This window comes from Octodon degus, unplaced genomic scaffold (genome assembly GCF_000260255.1).
Source record: "Octodon degus isolate 3935 unplaced genomic scaffold, OctDeg1.0 scaffold00005, whole genome shotgun sequence".
NCBI lineage: Eukaryota > Metazoa > Chordata > Mammalia > Rodentia > Octodontidae > Octodon > Octodon degus.
In genome coordinates, this window is record NW_004524581.1 from 29,158,584 (window position 1) to 29,181,669 (window position 23,086).

Below are 23,086 nucleotides of genomic sequence, written 5' to 3' on the forward strand. Positions count from 1 at the left end.
GGGGGGCCAGCTCAGCCCACCAGGGGGCGCGGCTGGCTGGCATGTGGTGCTGGGGGATCGAACCGCGGTCCCTGTGCTTTGCCAAGCTTGTTCCAAGTAGGTGCTTTAGACCACTGAGCCATCTCTCCAGCCCCAGGAAATTATTTTTAAGGGCAAAGATCTGCAAAGGAAACTAGGGCTAGTTAAAAGTTTAAGCAGGCATACTGAGAAGCAAGTTCTGTGGCGTGGTGAGAGATGTTCGTGGGTTATTTTTAAGTGCCATTGAAGAGTATTTGTGTTCTAAATAGTTTGAGGCTTTTCCTTCTAGTTTATAGAATGCTGAAATTTCAGCATATAGACATGTTCTATAGTTTTTGCCATAAATAGTGATGCTGAAAAAAAAAAATAGTGATGCTGAAAAATGCTTGCTTAGAAATATAAAGCCAGGATTCAAATAACCATTTATTGTGTAGATTAACATAAAAAGAAGATACTAGTTACCTAGTTTTCTAGAAATATGCATAAAAACCTTAGTTTGACTGCCCTTTAAAAAAAGGGCAATTTTAGGATAGAGAATTTTAGGATAGAGAATTTTTTATTAGTAGTTATAAACTATGACTTTGTAGCATCATAGAAAATTTTAATTCCTTCAAATTTCATACTGTCAAAATTTGTTTTTTTTGTTTTTTTGTTTTTTTTGTTTTTTTGTTTTTTTTGGTTTCTCGAATGCCTTCAGGGCACTTTTGGCCAGCGGGAGAGTTGTGAGGTTCGAACTCCAGCAACCTGAGGCTGACAGCTTTGTGGAAGCAGCCACTTAAAGGACTGAGCTAGGGCCAGGCCCCCATACTGTCAAAATTTGTGCAACGGTGTTTATTTTATAAGACACATTTTTCCCTGTTGAAATTCTACTTACAGTACATGTGTCTTTTTATTTTATTTATTCTGACTTAAAAAAATGTACTCATAAACTTGTTCTTCTGGCCACGAAGGCATTAATGAAGATTGGATTTAATTCCTTATATTATTTCATGAAACAAACAAAAACCTTAGACAAAATAAATGAAGCAGCACTTTCAAATGAACAACAGACAGCACAGGGCAGTGATCCTCGAGAAAGTGAAAACAACGAACAGGTGAAGCGTACGATTATGTTAGCTTATTGCTCAGAAGGAGTTCCAGTCTGCAAAGTAAAAAGAAGGACCCCAGGCTGAGCCCAGAGATCTCTTGGAGTTGAAGAGTCCAGAAGGGCAGGAAAGCTGAATTTTGGAGAGAAAAGAGCTACACCAGGAGAGAGCTCCAGCAGTCTGCAGTCCCCCTTAAAGGTTTTCATGAGTATTGGTCAGTGAACACGTATGGAAACTGCCCACAGCCAGAGAAGGGCCACACAAAAGTGTTACAGGCAACAATCTGCTTGTCTTTCAGGGTTAAAATAGTTTGTGCTCTCACCAACGGGACCAGGATAACCTCCTAAGTTACAGGAATGAGGAAGAGTACTCAGGAGGAATTGCCTTACCAATGGGCAAACGTGGCCCAGGGGAGAAGGCTGCTCTGATCCCCTCTACAAAGCAAACTTAGGAGAGGATGGAAATGTTTCTAAGTAGTAGCTTAACTACATCCCACTCTGAAGCTCAATATTTATAGGCTACAAAATACTTAACAGTCACCAAAATACAATTTACATTTGGCCCCTAGTCAGAAACTATCACTCTAAAAAAAAAGAAAAAGAAAAATAAATTATCACTCTTGCAAAAAAGCAGGAAGACATAACTCAAGAGAAAAATCAATCAATAGAAAGTGACTCAAATGACACAGTGGTGGAATGAGTAGACAAAATACATTGAAACAGTTTATATAACTGCATTTCATACGATCAAGAAAACAGCAAGATTGAGAGTGTTACAGATACATGTGGGAGATAGGGCCCAAATTGAACATTGAGCTGGGCGAGCGGCGGGGCCATCGGCAAGATGGCGGCGCCCAGGCTGCTGCGCCAGCTGCTGGTTCAGGCCGGGATCCCGCGCAGCCCTTCAGCTCGCTCAAGTTCCACGTGCGGGACCGCCGCATGGCGAGCCAGGCTGGCTGAAAGCTGGGCTGACCTTGGGCACCACCGCCTTCCTTTGGTTCTATCTCATCAAACAACATAATGAAGATGCTTTAGAATATAAAAGAAGAAATGGGTTGGAATAAGCTTTGGAAATACTTATGTAGTGTGCTCCTCATACAGTTATAACAGATGCTCTGGCTTTTCCAACCTGTTGACTTGTGAATGTGAGAGCGGTTATATGTAGATGTGCATCAAGCCAGCCTTTGTGTTTTGCTTTCATCAAGAAGCAAAAATACTTACGTATCCAAAAAATTAAAAACAACTGAACAAGGGGCCGGGGAGATGGCTCAGTAGGATAAGCGCTTGACCGGCAAAACACCAGGATCTGAGTTCAATCCCGGGTTCCGCCAAAAAACAAAAAAAACAAAAACAAAAAACTGAACATGTACAGGTGAAAACTACATTGTAAGTTGAAAAATATTATAGGGCCGGGGAGATGGCTCAGTGAGATAAGCGCTTCCTGGCAAGCACAAGGGCCTCAGTTCAATCCCTGGTTCCACAAACAAAACAAAACAAAAAACCAACAACAACGATATACACTGTGTGGAATTAATAGCAAATGAGATAGTGCAGGAGAAATGTTTAGCAACTTGAATCCATAGCAATATAAACTATCTAGAATAAACTAAAGAAGAACATTGGGAAAAAAAAAAAAAAAAAAAAAGGAACAGAGCACCAGTGAGCTGTGGGACAACTTTGTGTGTGTGTGTGTGTGTGTGTGTGTGTGTGTGTGTGATTTTTCCAGTATCATATATTGATGATAAGATACAGACTTTCTAGATCTGAGAAAGAACATCTATGTTTTTATATGATGTAGAAGATTTTAACAATACTATCAACCGGTTTGACATTTGTATAGTTTACCCAAAACAGACCAAATACGCATTTATACATACTTTCCAGTTGTACACAGGGTTTTTTGTTGTTGTTGTTGTTGTTTTGAGATAGGGTTTCTCTGTGTAGTTCCGCCTGGCCTTGTACTCACTATTGTAGCACAGGCTGGCCTAGAGCTCACAGTGATCCTTCTGCCTCTGCCTCCAGAGTGCTGGAATTACAGGCATGTACTACCATGCCTGGCTAGGGTGTTTATTAAGATAGATTGCATTTTTTTTTTCTACTGTGCCCCAGGCTTCTTTATTTAAAATCAAAGTGATGAGGGGATTAAAATCAAGAGCATAATTGAACTGCAGCTTCCCTCCGACTGGTTCCCCCAAATTCCCTGCCCCCACCCTCTGTGCTTCTAATTGCTTCTTTAGTGAATGAAGAACTTAACCCCAAAGCCCTGCTAGATCCCAGCTCCTTCCTAACTCCGCCCCCTCCACCACCTGGCATCCCTGGCAGGAACAGTGCCACCTCAGCCTCAGTTTGAGTGCATGGGAGAGCCCAGGGTGGGGACAGGCACCGGGGGAAAGGCTTCCCCCTCGGGGAAAGGGACAGAGGAGTACAGCGTGGTGAAGGGGGGACTTCCATAGCCTGGGGTGCCAAAGTGGTGCCCTGGGGCCAGAGGAAAGGACACAGGGGCCCCTGGGAAAGGGGACCCCGCAGCCTCATACTCCTCTCGCTGGGAATAGTCAATGCCCGATCGCTTGCCCTTCTGGCGCCGGTTACAGAACCACACTCGGACCACGTCCTTCTCCAGCCCCAGCTGCTCCGCGATGCGGCTGATCTGCTGCAGCGTGGGCTTCGGGCACAGCAGGAACATGTTCTCCAGGCTGCCTCTCACTTGGTTCTCAATGCTTGTCCGCTTTCTCTTGCGGGCCTGCAGGAGGCTTTCCGTTTTGCATCTCTCCTGCAGGTTCTCGTTGTTGTTGTCAGCCTCCTCCACCCACCTCTGCAGCAGGGGCCGCAGCTTGCACATGTTCTTGAAGCTGAGCTGCAGCGCTTCGAAGCGGCAGATGGTCGTCTGACTGAACACCTTCCCAAAGATAGCACCCAGAGTGAGCCCCACATCGGCCTGAGTGTACCCCAGGGTGATCCTCTTTTGCTTCAGCAGCTTGGCAAACTGCTCCAGTTCTTTCTGCAGGGAGTTGATGTCCTGGGACTCCTCGGGGTTTGGCTCCAACTTCTCCTCTACCTTCACCTCACCAGGGTGGGTGGCGCAGGGCTCGGGGGAGGCCTCCTCTGAGCTGCTCTCTACTCTGGCCCCCACCTCGTCCTCGGGCCGGGTGCTCTCCAGGCCACCTTGGGGTGCCAGGCCCATGCCAACCTGAGGCCCACAGCACGCCGCCACCCCTCCACAGAACTCATAAGGCTGGCGGCACGGAGGGACACCCCACACCTCGGGGCCTGGCCCGACCCCCGGCCCCACTCCTGGCCCCCCGGGAGGGCCTTGGAAGCCGAGGCAGGTCTGTGGGTCAACCCAGCCCGGCTCCTGCCTTCCGGGCCATCGCCACCTCCAGAGAAGGCAAAGTCGGAAGCCAGGTGTCCGGCCATGGGAAGGAGGGAACCCCCAGCCAGAGGCCTGGAGAAATGAAGATAGATTGCATTTTTTTTTGTAAAATAATATCAATAAATTTAAAGTGACTTGTTACAAAGAATATATTCCAAACAAAGATAATTAAAAATCAGTGACAGATACCTAGGAGAATCCTAAATACAGCAAAACCTTGGCTTATGACCATAATTTATTTCTGAAACTTGCTTCTAAAATCCAAAACTCTGGCATATCAAAGCGAATTTCCTCATAAGAAATAATGAAAACTCAAAGTTTTATTCCATACACCCATAAATATTCACATAAACATGATTATAATACTGTAATACATAATAATATACAAAATATAAAGAAAAACACACTAAACTGCATTTAACCTTTGAAAACTTGTGGCTGGTGTGAGGGAGATAGAGAGAAGGGTTATTGTGTAGGATGACATTTACTATCAGTAATGCAATCACTGCTGTCTTTTGCCTCAGTGGAGTTTTTTTCATTTTGTGCACCTTTAGCAAGGAACTTATCCAGTGAGACTTTCACCTCTTTTTGAGGGTTTCACAGAAATGTGATATTGCATTGCTGTTAAACAGATGCATTGCTTACACTGCTAGAGTCTTATTTGGGTGTAGCTTTTCTACAAAATTTTGCAGTTTCTCCCATTTTACACGTTTCCCAAATCTCATTTGAAATAAGGGATTTCTTGGCCTTATTCTCCTCTTCTGCACAAGAGATCTCCTCCATAACCTTTTGCTGCTGGGTGACAGTCACCCACAGTCCCATAGAGAGAGGGGAAAGAAAGAGGGGAGGTGGGAGAGTGAGAGGAAACACTGGCTCCGTTGTGATCATGTGATTTTTGGCATCGCACACTTTTTGTATTGCAAGCCATCACTTGATTATCAAGTTAAAGTTTTTTAGAAATGTCTGCTTGTCTTGTAGAACACCCATAGAATTAACTTGCAGTCCAAGGTTTTACCTTATTAGGAAACTAACATATCTCTAAGGAACCTATAGGTTAAAGAAAAAATGAATATACATTTAGAAAATACTTTGTATATTTTGAATGAAAATCATATGGAATTTGTGGGTCATAGTTAATGCAGTGCTCAAAGGAAAATTACATCAACATATTCCTGTGTTGGAGAAGTAAAGTCATAAATCAGTGTCCTCAGCTTCTACCTTAAGAAATTCAGGGGGCTGAAGCAGGAGGATTACAAGTTTGTTTGTTTAGGATTACAAGTTTGAGGCCAGCCTAGGCAACTTAACAAGAACTGGTGTCAATAGAGGTTGGAAGTGTAGCTTAGTGGCAGAGTGCCTTGGTTCAATCCCCTATTATTGGGTGGATGCTAGAAAAACAAAAAATGAAACTAAAAGTATACAGAAGAAATAAATCAAAGATAAAAGCGAAGTCAGTGAACTAGAAAACAGGAAATCATTAGTAAAAAATTAATTGGCTCTTTGAGATGACTGATAAAATTATCAGGGTCTAGCTCAGGCTGAATGATCAGGAAAAAATACAGATTATCAATATTAGGAATGAAATATGTAACAAAGCTACAGGTCTTATAATTAGAAGGATTAAAAAAAGAATAATTTGAATTACACTATACTAGTAGATTAGACATCTTTATAAAATGAACATCCTTGAAAGATAGAAAATACAAAAACTCACTTGGAAGAAATAGACAACTTGAAAATTGCTTTATTTATTAAAGAAAATGAATTCCCACAAAGAAAACCATAGGCCTGAATGGCTTTCCTGAGGAATCTACTAAATACTTTAGGCAGTCATAATATCAGTTATACTCAAGCACTTCCCTTAAAATTGTTGAGGAAAGAATGCTTCTAACTCGTTCTATGACACTGGTATTGCCCTCATAGCCAAACCAGACTATTTAATTGCATGGAAAGAAAATTATAGACCAATATCCCTTATGAACATAGTTGCAAAATTTTAGCAAACTAAATCCAGCAAGACAGAAAAACAATAAAATACAATAACCAAATGAGTTTTGTTCAAGGTATGCAAGATTGATTTAACACTTGAAAGCCAGTAGTCACATGGCACATTACAAAGTAAAAAAGACATTATATGATCATCTCAGTAGATGTGGGAAAAGCTTTTAATAATATACAACATGGCTTGCTAATAAATCTCAGCAAACTGGGAAAAGAGCTCTGGATGGGGCATGCAGAGCAAGGAGTGCATGTGAGATGCCCAGAAGGAACCAGGGATGGGGTCTGAGCTCAGGAGGTTAGAAGAGAAGTGTGGGTTTCTGTCACACCTGGGGACTCATCAGATTCTGCATGGTACTGAGACAAAAGCATTGCACCAATTATAAGTAAGCAAATAAGATGGTGAGTCTCAAACCTTTAACATTCAAGTCTCACTTTGATTACTAGTACTTTGGGCAGGAACACAGGCAGTTTTAAGGCTTAAACATGAACCTACCATGGTGGAGAATACTTGTAATCTGGGAGGATGAAACAGGAAGGCTGCAGGTTCAAGCCATGCTGAGCAACCTAAAAAGACTATCTCAAAATAATTTTTTTTTTTTTTTTTTTTTTAAGAAAAGGCTGGGGATGTAGCTCATTGTGAAGGTCTTGGTTTCAATCTAGTACTACAAAACAAAAACAGAACAAAGCAAATTTCAAACACTATCACTAAAGAAACCAGTAATAATGCTATGATGGATTAAAAAGATCTATATCAATTTAGAAAATGTCTAAGTTATTTCACTGTTCTGTTCTTCAAATAAAACCCACCAAGTGTGGTGGAGCACACCTGTAATCTCAGCACTAGGGAGGCTGAGGCAGGAGGATTGCCCCAAGTTTTAAGTCAGCCTGGACTACACAGTGAGATCCTGACTCCCCCACCAAAAAAAAAAAAAAAAAAAAAAAATCATCAACAATTACGGCTGGTAGTTACATTCTCTTAATGAATAGAGTGATTTGTTCTAATGGTGTTTGTAAATAGGATATCATGTTCGCAAATTGTACAGCAATTAACCATGAGGAAGAATGTATGCAATGTGTTAATTATTGAAACTGTCCTACCAATTTGATTTGAAACTGACTCATTGCTATTTGTTTATCAATAAAATTATGGAAAAAAAAAAAAAAACGCAATTACGGCCGGGGAGATGGCTCAGTAGAATAAGCGCTTCCCTGGCAAGTGCAGGGGTCTGAGTTCAATCCCTGGTTCCACAAAAAATAAAAAATAAAAAAAAATAACTGTATTACTTCTCTAACTTAATTTTGGCAGAGCATAATGACACACATCTATAATCATAGAAGTAAAAAATAGTATTTGATTCTACTCAGAAATGGCAATCAAGAAAAGTCAACCATAATAAAATTATCTTTCTCTTTTTAGTGTGTATTAGAAGATTGTTTATCTGGAATAGCTAAGACCTTACCTGTTCCATGTTAATGATAGTTTCAGTTTAGCTATCTTTTTTTTATTTTTGGTGAGACATGGCCTTGCTTTGTCTTCCAGGCTGACCTTGAACTTACTATGTGGCCCAGGCAGGCTTCAAACTCACAGCAATCCTCTTGCCCCTGCCTCCTAAGTGTTGGGATTATAGTGTGTGCCACCACATCCAGCCTAAATGACCTGACTTTTAACCAGAAGGGAAAACAATTATGAAAAAGATATTTTGGCATGGCATATGCAATATTTGCATAACTATAATCTAATATACTAAGATTATTGTACCCAGTGAAATCTACAAACAACTGGGAATCCTGATTGATTTCTTTCTTTTTTCTTTTTTTGGCAGAACCAGGGATTGAACTCAGGCACTTGTGTTTGCCAGGCAAGTGCTTATTCTACTGAGCTATCTCCCCAGCCCCCTGGTTGATTTCTGAAAATTACAATATACCATATTGCTTATATCAAATATAATATATCATTGTGACATCAGCAGTTGACTTTTTTTTAATGTTTCAGAGGACCACCTCATCACCAGACACAAAGCATGGTAATTACATTTCATTTATCACAGTAATATTCCAAGTTTGTAATGGATGAACATTTAGACTCCTTTCTCCCAATTCAGTTGTTTGGATGGTTTTAAAGCTTAGCCTTTTAGTTCAATAATTCTTTCTGTGTAGATTTATCTCATCCTTTTCTAAGACTGCATAATGTGGTTTTTTTTTCAGAACTGGGGATTGAACTCAGGCCCTTGCGCTTGCCAGGGAAGTGCTTATTCTACTGAGCCATCTCCGCGGCCCCTGCATAATGTTTTTAAGTGTGCATTTGCTCAATTTTATTTAAGCATTCCCATATCCATCTTCTCCAGAAAAAACCTCTCAAACATTTTTATTTACCCATGCAATTAATTTAGCTGAAACTTAACCACCAATCTGTAAATGTTTAATCAGCAAGCAAATCTGTATTTGTGCTCTTTCCTTTTTTAGTGCAGAGTCTATAGGGTCTCACTACACAGATCAGACTCATAGTGATCCTCCTGTTTTCAGCCTCCCAAGCTCTGGGATTACAGGTGTGCGCCATCATGCCCAGTCGCTGTCTCAGTGCACCCTGGGAGCAGAGTGAGAACTCCAGGCCCCTCCATCTGCCTAGGCAGGCACTTTAGTCCACTGAGCTGTCTGGCTGGTCCTAGACATGTCTGTTCTTTTAAACCTTTTCTCTTGCATTGCTTTTACCCAAAGCCTATTTGTTGTTTGCTTGCTTGTTTTTTACTTTGTAACCTGAGGAAGTATCAAACATCTTACTTAGTACTTTCTAAATCTTTATACATTCCTCTTCTGCTTAACTTTTATGCTACCTTTCTTTTATTTACAGTTCTTACCTTCTCAGCCTTTACCATCATCATCTGAAAAATTGCTAGGGACTATACAAAATCAGTATTTTTTTTCCCACTAAAAAATTAGCCAAATACTTAATCATTGGAAATATCTCATTTTATTCTTAGTAGTAGCCTCAGAAAGATCTGAGGGAAAATTGCACCCATAAAATAAAAGTGCTAAGAAATGTGAGCAACTGAGTAATGAATATGTGGAAGTAAAATAATCCTTGCAAATTTTAAATTCCTTAGATTAAATAAAATATTGAACATTGCTAATAGTCAAATGATAATACAAAAACTCCACCAAAGTGAATCTAGATATAGAGCAAAAAGTCAAAGCTGGAATATGAGAGCAGGGCCCAGTGGCTGTGAGAGTAAAAGTTATGTTTCTCTACGGGAAAATGATGGGAACCACACTGCACTCTGGAGGAAAGGAAACTTTCCTGGCCCCTGTGCCTATTGTCCTTTAACCAGGCTCAAAAGGTCTGGTCTGCTGCTGCACCTTAGGCCTTCGTGAGGCTCCCTGCAGTTGATGTTGCGAAGACATTTTGCTTTTCCTTGCTCTCTTCCTTAGTGTGATGTTGATATAGAGGAATAATATAAGTCCCAAAATGCTGAATGTCAGATATGCTAAGTGCATATTCCCCCAAATGGAAGAATGCATTCTAAGGAACAACAGAAGCTAAGAATGAGAGATAACTCCTGAGAGATAGGAGGGGACCAGAAAGTGGGTTGCCAAAGACCCCACTTCACAGAGGAAGTTTTACAGAGGGAAAATCATAGTTAGGTACAAAGGAGGTAAAAATTATGATTAACCAATAAGATTACAAGTATAGCCGCTTAGGTAATATTGATCCAATGGAGAAGCAATTTGCGTGGCAAGTGTGCATGGAAAGAAGGACCTTTTTTAGGAAGAGACGGATCAGGAGGTCCTGGTCACCTCCTGAGTGACTGATGCCTATCTAGACTTTATCGGGCCAGGTGCTATCAATTATAGCATAATCTTTATTGCTTCTCCTTGGGAAAGCATGCAGGCCTGTTCATTGCATCTTCATCTCGAGGCCCGGCCTTCGGCAGGTGCGCCTCCAGCCACAGCTGTAATGTGTCCTCGTCCTCTGTACTAACTCCCTCAGGGGCCTGCCCTGTCTGACTGCCTATTTCTACCTACCTCGGCTGTCTATAATAATCTCATAGGGCCCAGGAGATAGCTTAGTGGCATAAATGCCTGCCTGGCAAGCACAAGGTCCAGAGTTTAATCCCCAGTACTGAAGGGAAAAAAAATCCTGTAATTATAATAATCTCAACTGCTTTCTAGCCTCCAAGAATTACCCCAAAGTTCTAGTTCAATGGTACATGCTTTTTCTTTTTTTCCATCTTAGACTTTTACAAACTTATAATAAACCTTTCTACTGTCATCTTGAAAAGTTGAAGATTTAATATTTTTTGAGTCTTTTCTGAGTTCAAATAGGGTAAATTCATATTGAATAGGAAAATACATATTGGTGTGCTCTTTAATATAACATAATGATAGCATTAAGATAATTAATATTTTCTGGGGGTTTTGTTTCTTTACCATCAATATAAACTTTTGCCTTCTATTTATTTTTGTGATACTAGAGATGATACCCACAGACAGTTTACCCCTGAGCTACATACATCTCAGCTACATTTTTATTTTGAGACAGTGTCTCATTCAGTTGCCCAGGGTGGCCTTGAACTTGCAGCCCTCTTGCCTCAGCCTTCTAAGTGTCAGATGTCATGTGCATGTGCTGTCTGTACCTGGCTTGCCTTTTACTTATTTAAAAATAGTAATTTATCTAGTCAGATATGCATTAGTGTGGTATGTTAGCTTTGCCTTCTTCAATGATTACTTGCAGTGACAGGAAAAGTGACTTTGCCAAAGCATTGTATGTATTTAAGAGAAAAAAGAAGAACTTTAAGATGGCAGGGCAAGGGCCAGTGAGATAGCTCAGCGGACTAAGTGCTTGCTTAGGCAAGCGCAGGGACTGGGTTCAGTCCCTGGCACCACATGCTGCACCAACCCCGGTTCCAGGTGCGCTGAGCTAGTCACCAGGACTGGGCATGGTAGCGCACACCTGTAATTCCAGCACTGGGGAGGCTTTAAACAGGAGGATCATTATGGAGTACAAGCTGTATAGTGAGACCCTGTACCAAATACATTAAAAAAAAAAAAAGAAAGAAAAGAAAAGAAAGGGAGATTGTTTAAGTTCTCTTTTCTCACCCATCTTTCTTCCTAGGTATCTCAGAGCCTTTGGCCCATGAGGATCTGGTGTTGTAATCACTTATTTTTTGTAGCCCTATTTTACAGCTAGAAAGTACTGTATGTACACTGGAAATGTGAGACAAAGGTAGGAGAATCAAGGAGGAAGAAGCCTGGCTGATGTTTTATTTTCTCTGTCAGTTCTAGCCTCCAGTTTGTTTCTGTTTCTTTTTTAGTTCTGAAAAATATACATAACAAAATCTATTATTTTAACTGTCTTAAGTATACAATTCATTGGCCTAAGTACTTTTACAATGTTGTGTAATCATCACCACTATTTCTAGAACTTTCTCATCCTTTCAAACAGAAACTCTCTACCCATTAAACAACTCCCTATTCTCTCTTCTCTCCCACCCCTGGTAACCTTCTATTCTACTTTCTGACTCTAAAAACTATTCTAGGTCTCCAATATACATAGAATCATGTAACATTTGTCCTTTTGTATCTGGGTTCACAGTAAGCATAACATTTTAAAGTTTCATCCATGTTGTAACCTATATCAGGATTTCCCCCAGTTTGATAATATTCATTATGTGATATATATTCACACACATTTCATTTATCCATTCAACAGATTGTGAACACTTAGATTATTTCCATGTTTTGGCTATTATTAATAGTGCTACTGGAAACATTGGTGCAAGTATCTGTTTCATTCCCTCCTTTCAGTTCTTTTGGGTCTATATACACTGTATATACCTAGGCATCAAGTAGATGGATCCTATGGTAATTCTGGTTTTGACCTTTTGAAGAACCACCACACTGTTTTCCACAGAGGATGTAACATTCTACATTCCCATCAGCTGTCCAAAAGGATTTCTCATTTCCCCATACTCACCAAATTTTTTATTCAGTGCACCTCCTCCCTTTAAAAAAAAAAAAGAAAGAAAGAAAGAAAAAGAAAAGAAATAAAATAATGGGCTCATAGTTTGTAGAGGTTTTGGTTCATAGTTGGCTGGCTCCAGGGCAGGATGCCATGGCAAAGGGGCATCACAGAGTAGTAGTACTACATGGCAGGCAGAAGGCAACAAAGCCGTGAAGTAGCAAACTATAAGCAACCGATATACCCCTTTATAATAGCATTCTAATAGGTATGAGTAGTATTGTGTTGAGATTTTAGTTTGTATTTTCTGATAATGGTGAGCCTTTTGTCATTTGCTTATTGGCTATATGTATAGTATCTCATGCTTTATCTTAAAAATAAAATGTATAAGTGTGTATAGTAGTGGTGTTCTTTATCTTCCCAATACTTCCCCTGCACTGTGGAGAAGGAAAGGTACTTCCTGGAAGTGAACAGTTCATGTAGATACATAGTTTCTTTATGATCTTGTTTCCTCTGCATGTACAGTATCTGTTTTTCATATGTATGTCTTATCTATACATAGGTAACTATTCCCGATACTCCTGTGTTACTGGACTAGAACATTTGAGAGAAGCCTGTGGTTGAAATTTGTGAGAGAGCTTTGTAGTCCAGCCTTGCAACACTTTTCAAAATTAAGGTTCACTTACATTGCATTTCATTAAGAAGCTTATGTATACTCTTCCCTGGGTCTTCTCTCTTTCTTTAGTGTTTTAGTTATAAGAAGCCAAAAGAATTTGTGATGCTTAAAAAAAAATGCCAAGGGTATAGGGAGATAGCTCAGAGGCACAAGCACCTACCAGGCAAGCTCAAGGTCCCAAGTTCAATCCCTGATGCTGCAAGCCCTGCTAACTCCAAACCCAGATACGCCATCTCAGCCCTTGTGCAGGCCCCAAAGCCCAGCATGGTAGTGCATGCCTATAATCCTAGTAATCAGAAGATTGAGACAGGAGGGTCGCTGAAAGTTTGAAACCAGCGTGGGGGCTACAAAATGAGCACACAGCCAGCCTGAACTGCACCGTGAGACCCTGTCTCAAAAAAAAAAAAGATTGCTGATACTGTCTTTCAGTTCTATTCTTGCCTTCTTTCTGCACACTGTCCTGTTAGATGTAACACAAGTCTGTGTGAGATACGTATATTCTAACAAAGGGAACAACATAATAAATGTAAGGGGAAATAGTGGGCAAGGCTTTAAAGTAACCTCTCATTTGAGGTCATCTAGTAATTTAGTTGTGTTAACTGAAGTTTCCAGCACACTGTTGGTGAAATACTGAACACATTTCTCATTTTTCTGTGATGTCTCAGGTGTTTACTGACTAGCACTTTGGAGAGTGCCTGCTTATCTGTCACATCCTTAACAATGAACTGTGTGTTCCCTTTCCTATGTACTGGGTAGCAGTTTTACCCCTTTGGATAGATCGGCACAGTAAGCTTTGTCATATATTAACATCCTTAGCTACATAGTGATTTTATTTTATTTTTAAATGTTTTTTATTTGTTATTATTGTTGCTGTTGTCATTATTATTTTGTATTTGGTACGGGGTCTCACTACGCAGCTTGGACTCATAGTGATCCTCCTGTTTGCATCCTCCTGAGCGCTGGGATTATAGGTGTGTGCCACCATGCCCCATCTCGGTGGTTCAGTGTGTCTGGGGCCAGGGCTGGCACCACATGTGGTACCGGGGATCAAACCCCTGTCCCTGCACATAGTGATTTTAAATCTTTACAGTAAACCTAGGTTGGAGGAAAAAAGAAAAGTCTCATAAAAGCAGTGAAACATTTCATGGTTTGTCTTAAAGGCTTTTAAGAATTGTCTGTTTTATATAATGTTTGTCTTGGTTACTTTTCTCTTGCTGGGATAAAATACCTGACACCTAGAATTAAGGAAAGGTTTACTTAGCTCACAGTTTGTGGAGGTTTCAGTCCATATTCAGCTGCCTTCAAGGCAAAGTGGCATGTAACAGTGGGCAGCAGTTCACGGTGGTGGAAAATAGTACCACAGAAGAGCAAAGAGGTAGGAGCAGTGGCAGCAGAGCAAGCCTCTCTCCCTCTCTTATGGCGTACTCAGGCTGTCTGCCCTAGGGTGGGTGGAGCACTCACAATCCCAGCATTGGATAATGAATTAATCACAAATTCTAGAAGCCTGCCCCATAATTGGGTGATGCTTTGGGGGAACATCTAGGCATAAACCATAACAATGCTCAATAAAGTAAGATGAGCTTTTGATTTGTTTCTTTTTTCTTTTGGGGGGAGTATAGGAAATTGAACTTAGGACCTTGCACTTGCTAGGCAGGCGCTGTGCCACTGGGCTATATCCGTGGCCTCATCTTATTTCTTTATAATAAGCCTATATTCCTAATGACCTCAATATAACTAAGAGGAAGTATGGTGAAAATTCAGTTTCTTCTCTCAAATTTGCCTTTGAAAGCTCAGAAAAAATTTTTCTTCTTGTTTTTAGGTATTATTCATAGTACTTTATTTCACGTCAGCTCAGTAATGCTGACAAGAGTCATCCTTACAGATTACTTGCATCTTTTGAAATATGAGAACCAAAAATGAAGAGTAGATTCCTTTGTCAAATAAGACTTACAAGTGAGAGCGATTTATACAAGTTCCCTCTTTTTTCTTTCTTTTATTTTTATTTTTTTATTTTTTAGTACAGGGTGTACAGGGTCTCACTACACAGATGGGACTCGTAATGATCCTCCTGTTTTCAGCCTCCCAAGTGCTGGGATTATAAACACACACCACCACATACAGAGATCCAACCCTGGTCCCTGTGTCTGCCTAAGCAGGTGCTTTAATCCACTGAGCTATCTGGCCAGCCTGGGATAAGTTCCCTCTTGATTTAAATTGAAGCAAGTCATTGTTTGCAGAGCAGCAAGTTCAGAACCAAGAGTTTCTTGTTTGACAGTTTTTTCATTCAGAAATTTTCTGAGGGCCAGGGAGATGGCTCAGTGGAATAAGCACTTCCCTAGCAAGTGCAAGGGTCTGAGTTCAATCCCTGGTTCTGAAAAAAAAAAAAAAAAGAAAGAAAAAAGAAATTTTCTGAACCCCAAATAGTGACCACTCAAAAGAAAGCATTGCGTATGTAATTTATTTTTTAAATAAATTTTTATTTATTTATGTATGTGGGGGGGCAGCTCAGCCTGCCTGGGGGCGGGGCTGGCCAGCATGTGGTGCTGGGGGATTGAACTGTGGTCCCTGTGCTTTGCTAAGCTTGTTCTAAGTAGGTGCTTTAGACCACTGAGCCATCTCTCCAGCCCCTGTAATTTAGAAATAAGTGGCAAAGCACAACTTTTATGTTTTTATGTATAAGTTAAGAAATTTTTAGGGCTGGAGAGATGGCTCAGTGGAATAAGTGCAAGGGCCTGAGTTCAATCCTTGGTTCTGAAAAAAAATAAAATAAATAAATAAATAAATAAATTTTAAAAAACTGTTTAAAAGAAGTGGCAGACATTAATGACACCTCACCCCTAAATACTTCATGCATGCGTCCCCTAAAAACAAGTATATTATTATATGTAAAAATTACAGTGCTATCTGGATACTCCAGAGAGCTCATATCACTCAACAATGACTTAAAATACAGTCTGTTTTTCCAGTTCTCCCCACAGTATTGTTTTATAACATTTGTCTTCCTAATTGTGGTCCAGCCAAAGTTTACTGATTATACTTGATTCCTTTAACCTAGAACAAACAATACCTCCCCTCTTCTTGATCCTTTATCATATTAAGATTTTTTTTTATTTTAAATTTTAGTGTCCACAAGGTCTACAGGGTTTCACTGTGTAGATCAGACTCGTGGTGATCCGCCCTGTTCCCAAGAGCTGGGATTCCAGGCCACGCTGCCACACCCAGTCTTAATCGCCCTCTCAGTGCACCCCAGGGGCAGGGCTATAATATTAAGATTTTTTTTGAGGCATCTGAACCAGTTGTCTTGTAGAATGCTCCATAATCTAATATTGCCTTTTATTGTTTATTTTTTGTGTTTTGTGTATTTATTTATTTTTGAGACAAGGTCTTGCTATGTAGTTTAGGCTAGTCTTTAACTCATTATATGTCTCAGAATGGCTTCAAACTGATGGCAGTCCTCCTGTCTCAGCCTCCTCAGTACTAGGGTTTTGTTCTTTTTGATTAGTATTCAGTAAGTTGTTTATGATAGGAATATACCACATAAACAATACATAGTTCCTGTTATGTCACATCCAGAGGCACAGCAATAGGAATTTGTTTAATTATTGGTGTTGAAGTTTTGTTATGCAAATCAGTTCTTAAGTGGATACAGATTAGATCACTTCACTGGGAAGGTCTATTATCTTTTATTTTCCATTCCCTTTTTTAGATGGATCTTGCTTAGTTGCTCAGGCTGACCTGGAACTTGCAGTCCTCTACCCTCAGCCTGCTGAGCAGCTGGGATTGCAGACACACACCACTGGGCCCAGCCTCCTTTTTCCTTTCTTTTAATAATTGGTAGTCTGTAAGGTGTTGCTTTGAGAAGGTGTAGCTTCCCCCCCCCCCTTAACTTGCTCAATGCTTTGAATTTCTCCTAGAGGTCTTTTAATGGATGTTAAGTGTGTCTGTGAAGCCCAGGAAATTTTTTTTGCATGCATGCATTTTCCATAGCCCCCAAATATTTAGATGATTTTTTTTTCTGTTGGCTAGGTACCTTCTACAAGTTTCAGTGCATCAGAAAAATGTGGTATAGATGGTGGGTTTCTGGGAGCTAAGAACCAACCCTTTTTATCTAATTTTCCTGATTACCTGACCTCACATTGTGTAGAGTCAGGTACTTCATTTTTGTTGTTTGGGAATAATTTGTCTGGCCTTTCACTTATCTTGAGCCAAATATTTTGATCTTTTATGTTTAGTATAAACAGTCCTAGAAAATAAAACAAAGGGGGTTAGCTCTTGGATTTTGGTGTTCTCTTTGAAGATTCTTGGACATAAGCATTTTTTTTTTTTTTTTAATATTTAGTTATAGGGTCTCACTACACAGATTGGACTCGTAGTGATCCTCCTGTTTTCAGCCTCCCAAGTGCTGACATTGAAGTAAACTTAAGTCATGTGAAAATGACTTAAAACACTACAATATATGATATATGTTTTAGTTGTCTAAGTATTGGTTGTATCTGTAAGAATTTTCAGAAGTAAAAAGTATCTGTTTTGACTGTAGACACAGGGCCTAGTTGGTGACTTGAGGGAACCTTAATTCTATTATTAACCTAATACAGAATGCCTTTACAAGTGGTTAATTTTTTATGTTCCCTGCTCAACCAGGGAACAGTGTGGAATTAATCATGCGAGTGGCCAGGTGTGTTTGTTTAGCCTACTGATTAGCCTGTTGATAACATCAGTTTGCTTTGCATGAAAAAGTGTCAGGTGACTGACAAAATGCTAGCTAAATTTTGAATAGTATACTTTATTTCATTTATTTGTTTGGTTTTGGTCTTTTGGAGACAGGGTTTTGCTATGCAGCTCAGGCTGGCCTTGAGCTTGCTTTGTATCTCAGGCTGGTCTTGAACTTGCAATGATCTTCCTGCCTCAGCCTTCCCAGTGCTGGGATTACAGGCATGTGCCACGATGCCCAGCTCTGAATAATCCAGATGACCCTGTGAAAGTAGGTATTTTTATTATAATTCCCAGGTGAAAAAAAGACCTGAAGAAGTTAACTTAGCCAATAGCAAACAGATTGTAAAGAGCAGGGCAAGGATCTTGGAGTTTTAAATTTCTTGCTTTCTGACTTACTATTCTGAAAGGTTCAGGGATCATAGGGGATCTGAATATAAAAGTTGGTCCTTGCTATCAAGAGCCTTTACACCTATCAGGCCTGTTTTTTTTTTTGTTTTTGTTTTTTTTGTTTTTTTTTTTTTTTTTTTTCCAGAAACCAGGGATTGAACTCAGGCTCAGGCCCTTATGCTTGCCAGGCAAGCACTTGTTTTACTGAGCCATCTCCTTGGCCCCCAGGCCTGTCTTAGATCAGCAAATTATGGATAGCAACTTAAGGGAAGAGCTAAGGAAGTATAGAAAATGGCAAGATAAGCCACAGGTGCAAGGTCAAGTTCCTGAGATGAGGGCATGTGGAGGACAGGAGAACAAGAGAATACCCAGGCATGCCGTGGAGAGCACAGTGCCTGTTGCAGAAGGGGAACTGGTCTAGCGCCGCTAGAGTTAGGTTAGGCCTAAATTGGAAAGTGCCTGGAGTACCACTGGGAAGAACCCGTTCTCCAGGTGTTCTGAGCTGGAGAAGAAAAACGTGGTCCCACAGCAGATCCACTGGTACTGTTAGATGCTTAATTTTTTTTTTTTTTTTTTTTAAGTACAGGGTCTACAAGGTCTCACTACACACATTGGACTCCTGTTTTCAGTCTCCCAAGTGCTGGGATTACAGGCGTGCACTACCATGCTGACTCAGCCCTCTCAGCATGCCCCAGGGGCAGGGCCGGCATGGCGTGCTGGGGATGCTTTCGTCCACTGAGTTATCTGGCTGACCCTCAAATGCTTAATTTTCAAGGTGCCATTCTTATCAAATATTGTATGTCACAGATGCCTCACTGTAATGCCAGCACTGTACTGTATCTGATGTGCAAATGAGAAACTAAGGGCTCATCAGGAAGATCAAGTGCAAAACATCAGTAGCTGGAGCTTGGATTCAGACTCTTATCTGCCAGAGTCTAGAGCCTGTTCCATTTTGCTGTGTGATACTGTGTCACTTCTTTTACTAGGTCACTTGATAAGTTACTAATTTTGAGAATATGACTTTGGAAAAGAATATTTTCAAAGTTCTGAGAGGACTGCTCCTCTTTGTGTATTCATGTTAAGGAATCTACTGCCAAACCTAACATAGTGTGCTTTAATTTGGGATCAGAGCTAGATGAGAAATTGAGGAATCAGATGAAGTTTTATTTACAAGCTCGTGACATCAGTACATGGTCATAAATGCTTCTCTTTCCATTTTCAGTGTCTAACCTGTATTGGCCCTAAATAAATCTTAGATGGAGTGAAGCTCAGTTCCCAAGGGCATTTAATATACATAAAAAGTAATATTTTCCCTAGCTAAAATATGTTTCTTCTGGCAGGCTTCCTACTTACAAAGACGATGACTACTGATGAAGGTGCCAAGAGCAGTGGAGAAAGCCCAGCAGCCACTGTTGCTGAACAAGGAGAGGATGTCACCCCAAAAAAAGACAGAGGGGTATTAAAGGTGAGGCCACACAAGTGAATGACACATAGAGAAATCTGCTCTCTAACATATTGTTTATAAAACTTTTGCATGGGGGGATGGATAGTATTTATTCAAGCTCATACTAAGTGCCAAAAACTACAGTGAGATTCCTATGTCTTCCTCTTCTTAACTCTGAGGTTTTTATTTTTAATCACAGATTGTAGATGTTGAAACTGAGGCTGAGCTAGTTAAATTAGCTTGCCCCAGTAGCGTACATCTTAGTAAGGGCAGGTGCTGGACTTCTGGTCTCAGTTATGTCTGGCACCAAAAGGCTGCATCTCAGTAGTCTCAGCGTAACAAATGAGTTACTAACTTAATATATCATTTTAAAAGTATATTAAAGCTAGCTAATGATAATTTTAAAGATTTTTAGAGGGAGATAGTTAAATTGTAAAGTTTGAAAGGATTTTTAACCATATTAATAGTGACCAGGCATGGTGGCACACACCTGTAATTTTCAGAACTGAAGAAGCTAAGGCAGGAGGATTGCTTTGAATTTAAGGCCAGCCTGTGCTACACAGTGAGACCCTGTCTCCAAAAATAGGAAAGAAAAGAAAAAAACAAAAACAAACAAACAAAAAAACCCATGCTAATAGTGTTCCCGTATGCAGTGAGTATGTGTATGTTGTCCATAAAAATCTTACTTTTGAGCTTGCTTTCCTACTTAGTAAACATATATATTGTCTTAGTTACTTTTCTCTTGTTGCTGGGACAAAGATCCGACACTCAAAATGAGGGAAAGAAAGGTTTATTTAGCTGACAGTTACTGGAGGTTTCAAGACACTGGAGGAAAGTCTGGGGCACTGCCCTGTCCGGGATGACCCTCTCCACATCTCTGGGAAAGCATAGGCTAGCCAGTTTAACATCGATTCTCTCTGGCCCCACCCCTTGGGCCCCACCCTAGTCCTCTGGCCACACCCCTCGAGCCATGTGCTGCCCCTCAAGCAGCAACTGCCCCATGATTTACATGAGGCTTTGGGGGACAACTAGATAGAAACCATTTTATATATATAGATAGATAGATAGATAGTTTGTTTGTTTGTTTGTTTGGCTTTGGTTTTGATTTGTTTGTTTGAGAAAGGGTCTCACTTTGTAGTTCAGGCTAGCCTTGAACTCACTATGTAGCCCAGGCTGCATCAGATTCACAGTGGTCCCCTTGCCCCGGCCTTCTGAGTGCTGGGATTACAGCCATGCACCACCAAGTCTGGCAAACCTATATGTCTTTTTTCGGTGTATAGTTAATCACTTTCACATATTTTTATTTGTTTTTGTTGATGATGTTGATTCTTCCATTTTATAAGTTAATACACTAAAGCTGAGAGAGGTCAAAAAGCTTTAATCACATTAGTTATTTCTCCTGCACTAGTGTTATAGATACAAGGTTTTTTTTTTTTTTTTTTTTGATACAAGTTTTGTAGAGCTGTTTTGTTTTTGAAAAGATCATCTTATACATTCTAAGTATTACTGCTATTTTTAATACCTCCTATGTCAGCAGTATGAATTTGTTTTATCTAATCCTACTTAAGTGAAAGTGTTTCTTTTATTCCTGGATCTCTTCAATATACATGTATTCCTGTTAGCTTGCTATATGCTAAACCAGATTTGGGGTTTACATCATGCTATCTTCTTGGGGGAGGGGGGTGTCCAACCTTTTAGTTACATTATTCATTCCAAATTCCAGGATGCTTCTAGAGACAGTGGAGATTCTGCAACTGTCCTCAGCATCTTCTTCCTCATCTTTCTAGATTGCTCACATTCAGTGGACAAAGTCCCTAACTTGCCTCAGACCTTGCATCTTAGTATGTTTTCTTTTGATGTAAGAGAATCCCTAAGGCTGGGTGAGTTTAAAGAGCAGAGATTTATTTTGGCCCACAGTTGTGGAGTCTGGGAAGTCCATGTACATCTTTTTGCTTCTAACAAGGGCATCAGTTCATGGCAGGAGGCAGAAGAGCAAGTGGGCATGTATTGAAAAGATAAAACGCAAAGGGTAAAGTAGCTTCATAGCAACTTGGAGTGATTAGTCCAATCCCTCTGGAGTCAGAACTCATACAAGAAAGGCATGAACCCCACTAATTACCTAACTGCTTCTTAAAGGTCCCATTTCTCAGTACTGCAACAGTTAACAATCAAATGTTGGTTTGAGTTTCAGCAGAGACAAACCATGTTCAAACCATAACACGCTGTGTTCTAGAATAAATCTAATAATAAGAATTTAAGTTTGTAAGGAACCTTTGAGACCAAAAGCCTTTTATTTTAAACTGTGTTATTTATCACTGTCTAGAGCTTCAGGTTCACTGTGGGGCTTTTGGTTAAAATTAAAAGTACATCTAGTCAGCACTTGGGAGGCTGAGGCAGGAGTATTGCCAGAAATTCAAAGCTAGCCTTGACTACTTAGTGAATTCAGGGCCAGCCAGGACTACATAGTGAGACCTTTTCTCAGTCATTCAATCAGTCAAAAAATAGACCTATAACAACATAACCTAAGGTAGTGGTGGCAGACCTATGGCACATGTGATTAATGGGCTGTTTATATCATTGAAAGGTCTAAAACTTTTCCTGTCACTCACTAAGGCAATTTAGTTACCTGTGTTTCCTGTCCGTAAAATTGTCAGAAATACTGCTAATATCGGGGTAAGATAAAGTACTTACTATGGTGTCTGTCTTATAGTAATCTCTCTCACTATTATACCCTTAAAAAAAAAAAAAAAAACCAAGACAGGTTTGGAAAGTTAGTAACTTCCTGCTTTTATATTTTTCAAATGATTTGAGACCAGCTTCTGTCTTTAAAGCAGCTTCAGATTAAGGCACATGTGTATAGTGTTGGGAACACCTGAAATGACACCCCAAGTGCTGTGCTGGTGGCTGTCAGACTCCCTGGCAGCTAGCCATACTCTATCGACAGTTACTTACAGTGCACGTTCTTGCTGATGACCAAGCACAGAGCTCCCAAAATATCATGCACATCCATTACCATTAGCTCTTTTAGAATATAATGTGGGGGGCTGGGGAGATGGCTCAGTGGAGTAGGCGCTTCCCTGGCAAGCACAAGGGCCTGAGTTCAATCCCCGGTTCCGCAAAAAATATATATATATAATGTGGTTTCTTTTAATGTTTTCTAAGACTTTATTTTTTTAAGTCCAAGAAGGGCAGCCATGTTTCCTTGAGCTAGGAAAGTTGTGGGATCTTAAATTCATGGTGTTTATCTGGGGGGAGGAATGTACATCTAAGAGAAGAATTTAAAAGCAGATAATTGAGTTCCATAATTAAAGCGTCTGCTTGAGTTCGATCCCCGGCCTGCTGTGCCAGCTCCCAACCCCCTCCCAGGCGTACTGAGCCAGAGATTGAGTCTGGGCTTGGTGGCATGCACCTGTCCCAGTTCTTGGGCGGCTGAAAACAGG

At 40.4% G+C, this 23,086-nt stretch overlaps 2 protein-coding genes across 5 annotated transcripts in view; one reads left to right on the top strand and one right to left on the bottom strand.

Annotated features, from left to right (window-relative positions):
- Fkbp5 (FK506 binding protein 5) overlaps nt 1-23,086 on the top strand; it is a 137,059-nt gene that overhangs the window by 33,389 nt on the left and 80,584 nt on the right. For 3 of the 4 annotated variants that reach the window (XM_023720557.1, XM_023720550.1, XM_004624198.2), the window contains exon 2: nt 19,543-19,667. In XM_023720557.1, the coding sequence (XP_023576325.1) occupies nt 19,563-19,667 (105 nt within the window). In that variant the 5' untranslated portion in view covers nt 19,543-19,562. Of the gene's footprint in view, nt 1-19,542; nt 19,668-23,086 lie in introns of those variants that run through there. The other variant, XM_023720563.1, reaches the window with a different exon arrangement.
- Nucleotides 3,444-4,516, bottom strand: LOC101568727 (POU domain, class 5, transcription factor 1-like). The gene is given in 2 exon segments (XM_012515798.1): nt 3,444-4,456; nt 4,459-4,516. Coding segments are annotated over 2 exon segments (1,071 nt in total).